The sequence below is a fragment of the Echeneis naucrates genome, chromosome 18 (assembly GCF_900963305.1).
Source record: "Echeneis naucrates chromosome 18, fEcheNa1.1, whole genome shotgun sequence".
NCBI classification, from domain to species: domain Eukaryota; kingdom Metazoa; phylum Chordata; class Actinopteri; order Carangiformes; family Echeneidae; genus Echeneis; species Echeneis naucrates.
The window spans coordinates 14,513,628-14,524,531 of NC_042528.1; the positions used below are offsets into that span (position 1 = coordinate 14,513,628).

Consider the following 10,904-nt stretch of genomic DNA (forward strand, 5'->3'; position numbering starts at 1 on the left):
GACTGAGCGTGCGAAACCAGTAGTTTTAATTCATCGGGCTATGATAGGAGCTGGGAACTCAGTGTGACGCGTCGTTACATCACTGATTGTGTCACTACTGTATTTTTCCACTTGATGATCTGCTAAAGATTACAAGTAACGGGAAGCTACACTCCGCGCTTCTATCTGCGTGGACAAATTGCGATGTGAAGGGGACGTGGGCTCTAGCTGGGTAGCCCACTGATAGGACTCTGCCTACCTCTCAGACAGAATGGCTACTAAACTTCAACTCCGCCCCATCTAGTGTAAGAGCAGAAATGATCGTGGATTACGAAGACACTATGACCCGCCTACTTCAAATGTGATGTACAAATTGACCAATCAGAAATGTCGATAGGCGGGAGCAGAGCTAAATGACGGTGTTCTGTAGCAATGAGAGAACCTCTTAGCGTGTTGTCAGCGTATATAAGTCATTTCTGCCGCAGTATCTTTCTTTGGAATAATGTCGGCAGAATATGACAATAGGTAAGGAATTTTTTAACAGTCGATTAACACGATCACACAAAAGCCTAGACGCTAATGTATCTGGTAGCGGTAGTCTGTCATTGTCTGTTATCGATGACCTCCTGGTCGTGGAATTTGAGTGAAGAATCTTTGTGTGACTATCGGGCTAGCAATGAGGCCTACATGTGAAAAGCCTGTCTTAGATTCCACCAAACGGTACCAAATAGTCGGGGGTGCGTTTGTAGTATTTTCGTCTAAAATGCAATCGTTGCTTGGTAAGCTGTCGAAAATATGTTTTTATGAAGCGGCATAAATATTGCTAGTTCGTGGGGGTTCTGTACAGTGGAATGAAATGCAGCTGGCTCTTATGGAAAAGTGGCACGTTAGTGAGGCTCGTGTAGGCCTCAGTCGCTGTTAATTTTGAACTGCTACATGATTATTCCTCTGATATTAACGATAAATGTTTGTTGAACACGCACAACTATCGGATCTTCTTTCGGTAGATGACGTCTTTAGGGGCCGGTTTTGAAAACGTGCAGAATCTTTATTCTCAATCGACGGGCCACATGGTCGCAGTAGTGAAAACCGGCGACTTTGGATAATACAGCGCAGGCCGCTGGAAACTGCTTCTAACGCTTCCGCTCTTGTGCTGTGCCTGTAACACAAATGTGTGGCTGTTGTCGATGAGAGGTGCCTATTAATAGGTTTTGCCGACCGGACAAGAAATGTAAAAGGCCACACAAAGGGGAACGGGGCCTGTTTGCAGTGGCGCTAGCAGCGCAGTGCTAAAGGTAGACGAGATTGTGTTTTTATTGTTACCAACGGCTTAACGCTAGCGTATAGTTCTGAAATCCAATGTCACAGTTAACGTTCAGTCTTTAAATTAAGTTTAGTGAAGTAGCTGAAGTGTACTAGCTGTGGCAGTCATGGCTGTTATACTATCACCTCATTTCCGACTTTGTGCCTTCACTGGAGAAACGACCATCTTGAATGTATGTAGCAGAAATGGCGGACTCCGAAAGTCAACTGTGAGGTACCAGGAGAAAAGAGCTCACAACCATGAAGGTGGTGTCTGCTGTAGAGGAGGCAGTATATTATTCTTTAGCTACTGATTCTTTTCATATGAAATTGCCATTATTTGACAGACCTACAAATTTAAAGTTGGCAGACTGGCAGAACTCCTGGCAAGTACATTTCTGTTGTTGGGCTCATCTTTTTAAATATGGATAATAATTATTAATATTTTTTTTTTGGTCTGGTCTTTCAGAGACAATGGCCCAGAGGGCATGGAGCCAGATGGGATCATTGAGGTGAGTTTTGTCCATGCTGATAAAGATGGTAAACCTCTCCACAGTAATATTTCTGCTTAGTTAAATGTCATCAAGTGATGTAGAGCAAACAGGAAAGGGCTCCTTATGTAAATATTAATTGAGCGTGGTAACCTTTTTGTCTGTATGTGATTTCTCCTATTTGTCTTGGCTTTGCAGAGCAACTGGAACCAGATCGTGGACAGTTTTGATGAGATGAACCTGCGTGAGGCTTTGCTCAGGGGAATTTATGCCTATGGTTTTGAGAAGCCTTCCGCTATCCAGCAGAGGGCCATTATCCCTTGCATCAAGGGTATGTTTAAAAAATGGGTTAAGGTTCTGCAATCAGTACATCTTGTGAGATATTGTAGTCTTCACTCCTGTGTGGGAACAGCATATCTTAAATGCTGCGACACCACAGTTAACTCTTATTAACTACATGGCATTTCATGATATGCACGTTTCACACGACCACCAAGAGCTGGGTAGTCAGTGGTTAAACCAAACAGGTTTTTTTTTTGTTTTTTTTTTTTTTTGACTAGGGTCAGATTCTTTAACTTAAAGAGCTCCATCATACTTGAAAGCTACTGGATATTTAAATTGAGGTGTGTAAACATTAATTACATGATTCCACAGCAGTAACTAGCTTTTCCATTAACATTATTTTCTGCCTTCTAAGTGCACAACAGTAGTTGAATGTGTACTTTACCTACCCACCCCCCCCCCCCCACCCCCCTCTTTCCTAAGGTTACGATGTGATCGCTCAGGCCCAGTCTGGCACTGGGAAGACTGCCACTTTTGCCATATCCATCCTCCAGCAGATTGATGTTGAGTTGAAAAGCACCCAGGCTCTAGTCCTGGCTCCCACCAGGGAGCTGGCTCAGCAGGTATGTGCTCATTAAAACACAGTGTAGTGTAGCTGTTTTCAAAGGTTGTCTTGATTTGATCTCTTGTGTCAGAAACAAGATATTGCATACAATCCTAACTCAATATCAGGAATTTACGGGGGGGTTGGACTCGTCCCTGGTTGCATTGAATCATTGCAACCAAATAGTTGGTTGAAATTCAAATGCCGGAAAGATGGCACCATTGACCTCCTAATTCTTCAGTCAAGCCTCAACCCAAGCCCATCTGAGGTCAGCAACACCTCATTCCTCTTCATGATCTGTTGTTTGCTCTGAGACCTCATAAATGTCTCTTAACCTCACGTCCTATCCACTGCTATCACCACATATCAGTCTCTTTTACACATTTCAGTTCTTTAATGCAATAGGCAAAATACCAAGGGAATGCAAAGAAAACCACACACTTGCACCCCAAGGAGGGTGAGAAACAGTTGAAACAATTTAACAATTTTAGACTCATAAACTCAATGTGGCCTTTCTACAATATGCTCACTAAGGATGGGCTCATCCCTGCTGCTGAATAGGCTAAAGTCTGAATTGTGGCCAAGATCATAGAACAGCTGCAGTCAGGCCTGCTGTATGATGATGAAGCTCATGCGTGTCAACTGACTCTAAACTCCTGGTGTTGTAGCGCCAGTAAGCGTTCTGTTTGCTGGAGCCCTCAGGACATCAAGGACCCAGAGACATGATCATGCAACACTACTTCTGAATACAGCATTAGCCCAAGTCACTATTGTTCTTGGTCATGTTTAATTTTAAAGCTACAGGCCCCTGCACAGTCAGTGGACCGCTATAGCCAGTGCCTCTACCCCAAGACACTGTTGTTGCACGTGTTTCTTATTCTTCTTTATTAATGACACTTTTGGGGGCAAAGAAGTGACAAAAGATGAATGGGTGTCTATTACATGTGTATTTAGTTTTACTTCTTTTTCAGAGGGGCATTTTTATGTACCTCAGTTTTGTAATCAGTTCAGTACATGTTGAGCTGTGAATTCTCTATTAATCAGTTTTCATCTTTTTATTAATGTTGAGCAATAAGTCTTAAGTGTCATGCTCTAATTTTCATTTTAATGGGTGTGTATGGTACAAAATGTTTAGTGTTAAGTATCATTACAGTAGAGCTGATCAGAAAATTGTCAGGGTTAGGGTTAAAAATAAAAATTAAAAATATTTGTAAATTGTCCTCATGGGCACACATTTGAGCTAGGGTTAGGGGTTAGGGTTAGGGTTAACCCTAACCCTAACCCTAACCCCCCCCCCAGAGTAGTAGAGATTATGGTCTTGTTACGTGTCAGAGCTGTCTCAGATACAGGTGTGTGCTGCAGGTGCCAGTTCCTTTGACACAAGAGTGAGAGCGATTTATCAGCTGACATACATTGGGTTAAAGTCAGTGGTGTTCACTTTCTTCATGCATGGCTCTGGGACAGAGATGACGCATAGTCTCCTGAGGAAATATCTGGAAATTTTCTAGATTGAAGTGTTGACCCCATTCAAGTGGTGCAAAATCTCAGGCTGTATGGCTGAGTTTAATGTGGTTTGAAAAATATTGTTTGACTTTGTTTTGTTGTTGTTTTTTTTTTTAGATCCAGAAGGTGGTGCTCGCCTTGGGTGACTACATGGGGGCCAGTTGTTATGCCTGCATTGGAGGGACCAACATCCGCAGTGAAGTCCAGAAGCTGCAGGCTGAGGCACCTCACATTGTGGTGGGAACTCCTGGCCGTGTCTTTGACATGTTGACTCGCAAAAACCTGTGTAAGTCGTCATGAGAATAAGTGACCTGAGTGGACCTCAAACCATGGTCTTGCTGTGAGCCAAGTGACACCAAACATCAAGAACAAAAAGCATGTGCAGGCAGCTTTTAATTTTTATTTATTTTTTTCCCCTTCCCTGGAGTGATGGATTAATTTGATATGAGTAGTCAGATTTGCTGTATGATGAAAACCATGCATGTTGTGCTGGTTCAAGCCCTGAAGAGGCCAAGGGTCTCACTCCCTCAGCTGCATAGGGATGAGACTAAATGGTAATTTCTCACCTCCTTAGCTTGCAACATCAGGGTGTAAGTGTATGGAGAGAAAGGCCTATAAAATAATAAGGATTTTTCTTGGCTGTGCCAATGATGTTCATATGTTGCATTTGTTTTTGCAGCTTCCAAGTACATCAAGATGTTTGTGCTGGATGAGGCTGATGAGATGCTTAGTCGGGGGTTCAAGGACCAGATCTATGAGATTTTTCAGAAACTGTCAAGCAGCACACAGGTAAGGGCTTCTGGCTGAAGGTAGTTATAGTCTGACCTGATCTGGGATTAAGATGCCAGCCTGTCTGATTCTGTATTGGATAGGTTGTCCTTCTGTCAGCCACGATGCCCGCTGACGTATTGGAAGTCACCAAGAAGTTCATGCGTGAGCCAGTCCGGATCCTGGTGAAGAAGGAGGAGCTGACTCTGGAGGGTATCCGTCAGTTCTACATCAATGTAGAGAAAGAGGTGCGGAAAAATGTGATCATGTACAGTGACACTGTCAAGCAACAGCTGTGCTGTTAGTGCTTGAATTAGGGACAGCAACTTGTGTGGATTCCACACATCTTCCCTATACACAGGGAAGTGTATCTATGTCCATGTCTCAAGCCTGGTCTATCAGGCTGATGGTGCACCACCTGAGGCCTCTGGGCATCTTCTGACTATCTCATGTGGTTGTGTTCCTCAGGAGTGGAAGCTGGACACACTTTGTGACCTGTATGAAACCTTGACCATTACACAAGCTGTAATTTTCATCAACACAAGGAGGAAAGTGGACTGGCTCACTGAGAAGATGCATGCCCGAGACTTCACAGTTTCTGCTCTGGTACGAGCCTCTGGCCACCATGTCCCCAACCTGAGCTGCCCTGATTTGATGACCAATGTGGCCCCAGAAATGAATGGCACAACTGGCTATAGGTTTAGTTTTATAGGTAGTAGAGCCCCTAAACCCCACCTGTCCTGGCATCCATTATGAAAGCACTCATTCTGTCTTCATCTTTTCTTCTAGCATGGTGATATGGATCAGAAAGAGAGAGATTTGATCATGAGGGAGTTCCGCTCTGGCTCTAGTCGTGTCCTGATCACCACTGACTTGCTGGTAGGTTCACCCTGGCTCTTCACAAGGAGCTCCACTAAAGAGTTTGCTGGTCTCGCATCAGTTTGCTCTGAGGGTTGTTTTCCAAATACTGCTCCAAGGTTCCCTCTCCTCCCATCTGCAGTGCTGGTGAAGGACTGAAAGTTCCTTGGTAAAGAAGCCTGTCTGCCCTCCACTGTGACTGGGTTTAAATCCTGGACTCACAACTAACTGGTGGATTACACTACCATTAGAATAAAAAGGAAACCTTCCTCAACATTGTTTAACACAACTATCTTTGTCTGTGGTGAATGGATGCTGTGTGAAGCTTGTTTCTTTGTAACAATCTGAAAACAATGCTTGACTTCTTATTAACACTGATCCTATTTGTTCTCAGGCCAGGGGTATTGATGTCCAGCAGGTGTCACTTGTCATTAACTATGACCTTCCGACCAACAGGGAAAACTACATCCACAGGTAAAACCAGTTCAGTGCATCAGCATAATCGATCCTCTAGCCAAATTCTGTCAGATGGAAGATTCCCCCACCCCAGTTGTCAATTATATGTATCTGAACCAATCGGATTCCACTTAAACATATCTTTTGATGGCTGATAATCCTTCTCTTTCCACTAGGATTGGTCGGGGTGGTCGTTTTGGCAGGAAAGGTGTGGCCATCAACATGGTGACTGAGGATGACAAGCGCACCCTAAGGGACATTGAGACATTCTACAACACGACCATTGAGGAAATGCCGATGAATGTGGCTGATCTTATTTAGATGACTCCACATGCCCTTTGTCTGCCCCTGCCCTGCCTATTTTAGAAGCTGAAGCTTGTTTCTGCCTACCCCTATCCATACCCCAACCTTCACAGGTAGGGGTGGATGGAGGGGGTGCAGCTGCTCCTCCCTCACTTTTGATACAGTTTTTGGACATAATGGAAAGATGACTTTGCTTGATCTCCTTCCAGTCCATCACTCCAATTAGCCCAATTCTCAGTTGGCACTCATAAGAACATCGACTTAAATCAAGTTCCAAGAGTGCAAAATGCAAATACTTTCCCACAAGTACATTAACACAATGTTGAAATTATTCTAGCTCTGACTGTCAAGGATTAACATGCAATGAATTAGCAGAACTGTTGCAGTGGTGAAGCTTTGTCAAATGTGATGGTCATCTGCACCTGTTCACCTCCAGCAGGTGCTGCAGAGTTCAGTCTGAACTTAACACAATGAACTAGATGTGCTCCATTTGACCAAATCAGTATTTAAAAAAACAAAACAAAAAACGTCCAGTGTACTTAAAACAGCATTTAACACATTTATGATCATGTTAAGAATGCAGGTTATGGGGGGGGGTCGGGTGGGATCTAGAGTCCACAGGGCATATTCAATAAAAAGAGCTGTATAGTAAAATCCAACATGAATGAGTTGTTTACCCTTTGATCTGTTTCCTGCTGTTTCATACTCATATTTTTTTATTTTATTATTTTTAACTATTGTACATATTGCTCCACTCGTACGCTCGCTCTCTAGTAGCATACAGTTGGAGAGCCCAACCAGCAGCTGTGGAAGGGGAGGCTGACGTGACGGTGAGTTGTTGAGCATTGACCTCTGTCCCTGAACTCCTTGTTGGGTTTTCATCTTTCATCTCTGAATTTTATTGTTAATTTTTTTTATTTTTATTTTTTTTTTCCCCCCTCAACAAGTATTAGGGTTTTGATTCAGGTGGTGGTGGTTTGAAGGGTGGGGGAGTCAAAAGGTAACCCACCTTGCCAAAACGTGGAGGAGGCGGATTGTTTGACATGAAAGGACCAAACTACAGGCAATGATGTGCATGGAGCAATGACCCCCTCCCTTCTCTGAGCACTCGTTTAATGCCACTCATTGTGGAGTGTGTGTGTGGTTTAGGAGAACCATGTTTTGGGGTGTGGGGTCACTGCTATTTTTTTAAAATGAACTTATCAAGTTGTTAACCTTTTTTGAGACAGAAGCCATGTATCAAGTTTTCTACATTGGATTCTGTATAGTATTTATTTTAATGGTCTTTAAAAAAATAAATAAATAAAATAAAGGTTTCTCCTTTAACAGTGTAAACCTGGCTCTGCATCGTTGACTAGCATGAAAAATTCAGGGCAAAGCCTATGGAAAGTTGGTGTGTTGGGACAGCCGCTGCCTGTAAAGTGAGACCTCAAACATACCCATCGACTCCTACATCTCAGCATTCTCATTACCACAGACAGACAATAGATGTCCCCATTCCTGATGTTTCAACACAGATCTGCTCCATCTTGCTGACACAGCAGTTTGGATTCCCTTTGACGCCCTGCAACTTGTCTGGTTATTGGGCCATACAGTTTTCAGGCAGAAATCCATGTGGTATTTGAGTAGAAAGTTGCTCTCGCTTTTAATGTAAATTCTGCCTTTGGATAGAAAGTACTTAATCCATAGGGAAATGTTCAGAGCTGCACCTAAAGATTGGTTGTCAGGAACAGGACTTGGAAATAGGTGAGATCACAAAACAATCATTGCCCTCAGCCCCAAGTCCTGACCCACCATCTGGCCATTTCAGGAATTTGTAATTGGATTGTTAACTATATTTATTTATTTTTATTTTATTTTTTTTTATTTGATTATATTGAAGAGGATCACTTAAAAGTCCATCAGAGAGGAGACTTGTGACAAGGACCTGTTACCAGAGATACAGGATCTAAGACTATGGTTGGATGATTTTTGGTTCTGAAAACCACACATGCATTTAGTGGTTAGCAACGCTTAACTGAATAAAGCCACATAGAAAAGTTAAAAAAAGGACCACATAAAATATGCTTTTACCTTTAGCCAGTCATGTGGTAGCAGTTGAATGTGGAAAGTCCTCTGTGACACATCTTGTATACCATGAATTTCTACCTATTTTTAGTGTGTAGAAAATTTAAAAACATTGATGGTGTTTTAACTGCTGTATTTGGCCCATTTTCCATTTATGACTTGACCATGAAGAAAGTAAAGTAGAAACTTGACAACCCACAGGAAGCAGTGATAATAAACATTACATACAAAACAAGTGATATAAACGTATAACTTGTGACATTATTTGAGTAGGATTTGCTAAGTTTCTAGGCATCTGAACACGGTTAACTCCTTGATTGTGTCTGAGAAGGTCCATCTTAACAAAAGGGGTCACTGAATCCCAGCAGTCAGACCAGTGCAAGTCAGTGAGGAGAAATCGTATAGCTCCACTAGAGGGAAATGTTGTTATTCATTTCCTGTCAGATTTGTGATGTGATCTAGATTTGGGTCTCTGACTATAGATGTATATCTGTCCTGTTGTATCATACTGTGCAAAGCAATCAGCAGGTGTTTCATACTGGTTGGACATTAAATTCACACAAGATCCTGGGCTCTCAGCTCCTACACAACCATAAAAGGTACACATCAGAACTTTGTCACAGCATCAGAACATCCAGACTCAGACTTCATTTCCTCTATTGACAGACAGATCTCCCTGCTGTCCTCTTACAGAACTCTCACTCTTTCAGTTCTTTTGGAGTCCTTACAGATTTTGAGATCTGCTGCCTGGTTCTGTTTATGTTTTCTTCATTTGTCTTTTCAGACTATTGATATCTGTTCAGTCAGTCACTGAGCTCTGCTAACTGCTAAAATCAAACCACTGCTCACCGCAGCACACATAATAGTCCTGTAAGCCCCTTCACCTTCAGGCATGTATGTGGGAATGAATTTTTAACAATGATATATAATCAGAGCATCATGATCAGAAATCATTGATCAGTGACTTGAGTTACACTTTGATACATCAATAAGGTAAATACCCAGTTTGTGGTTATAGTGGAATTTATATAAGTTGGTTTAAATAGGAAAAAGCTGAACAGTCACCAATAATTTTTTTCAATCCTTATGAACTCTCTCTTCACAGGACATTTTCCCTCCTGCTGCAGATAGATGGAAGTGGTTAAAAGAGATTCCTTTTTTTGAGAATAGCCTCATCTCTGTGATGATGAAATTAAGGTGCAGTAGGGGAGCAGTTTATTCTGTTACTAGTTACTGAGTTGAGAAAGGTGCATCTAGCTCATTTCTCATTGGTGTGCTCATGTATGGGTTTATTTATTACTGCCACTTCACAATGTGAGTTATTCTGTAGTGATGATGGTCCAGATGCTAATTCCAGAATGACAAAAAAAGGCATGTGATCCTTATCTAAACTAGCCTATCTGTCCCCAGTATAAAGGTTATGTGATGATGATATGGGATTTCGTCTGTATTCTACGACCACAGGTCTAAATGAGATGATTCATGCTCTGTTAAAGCATCTCTGTAGAAAACACATACAAGCAGCTCTGCCATGCACAATAAATGTGAATGAGGTCCCTGTACGAGCATTCATCAATAACCCATCCTGCTCAAGGCAGGTTAACCTCTCCAACCTCCCCAATCCCCCAATATGATGACCCTCGGCTTCAAAACATGTTATGTCTCTGCATTTTTTCCTACTCTCAGCCTTGGTGGCCTGTCCTCCAAAGGCACTTTCTATGGTGAAGACACTGTGCCCATCCCCCAGCTACCCAACACACAATCCTGTTCCCTACTCCACCCCCCATAGGGGGCTGGATAGTGGGGTGGATGGCGGGTGGGGATTATGCGAATGTGGGGCTCGTAAAGGGCCTGCCATGGTCCTTCTGTTGTGTGACGGATGGCTGGGAGGCTGAACAGGCCTGTTTTGCATGAGAAGAGAAGCCAGTGGCGGGGAGAATAGAAGCCTATTCAATGAGGCCTGTCACCCAAAACCACCCTCCTGCACTGAACCCTCACACCCCACCCCTTTATCATCCATCCCTTCATCCTTTCATCCTTCCTCCTCCCATGTACTCCTCTCCATCTCAGTCTCCCTTTCTTCCTTCATTTTGTGGTTTTCATTTGCCTGTCTTCACTTCTCTTTCTCACTTTATAATCTACATTCCACCTCCACTCCCATGCCCTCCTCAATCCTTCTCATTTCATCCACTTAATTTCTGTTCATTCAGATTTTCCCTCCTTTCCATCAAGCTGTTTTTACCTTGCTGAGTTCCATAATATTTGAATCCACTCATTATCGTATGCCTATT

At 42.7% G+C, this 10,904-nt stretch overlaps 1 protein-coding gene and 1 non-coding gene across 3 annotated transcripts; both read left to right on the forward strand.

Annotated features, from left to right (window-relative positions):
* Positions 1-397: 397 nt before the first annotated feature.
* eif4a1a (eukaryotic translation initiation factor 4A1A) lies at positions 398-7,093 on the forward strand. 2 transcript variants are annotated; one of them, XM_029525842.1, is made up of 12 exons: positions 482-504; positions 885-890; positions 1,751-1,793; positions 1,971-2,103; positions 2,538-2,677; positions 4,279-4,447; positions 4,841-4,950; positions 5,034-5,177; positions 5,398-5,535; positions 5,719-5,808; positions 6,182-6,261; positions 6,420-7,093. In XM_029525842.1, the coding sequence occupies exons 1-12, from the start codon at positions 482-484 to the stop codon at positions 6,562-6,564; spliced, it is 1,221 nt and encodes a 406-aa protein (XP_029381702.1). In that variant the 3' UTR covers positions 6,565-7,093. The 2 variants fall into 2 exon arrangements, with proteins under 2 accessions (XP_029381701.1, XP_029381702.1); XM_029525841.1 differs by lacking the exon at positions 885-890 and having other exon boundaries at positions 398-504.
* On the forward strand, positions 3,273-3,408 carry LOC115059349 (small nucleolar RNA SNORD10). The gene has a single exon (XR_003842206.1). It is a non-coding gene; the product is annotated as a small nucleolar RNA SNORD10 (small nucleolar RNA).
* Positions 7,094-10,904: the final 3,811 nt, after the last annotated feature.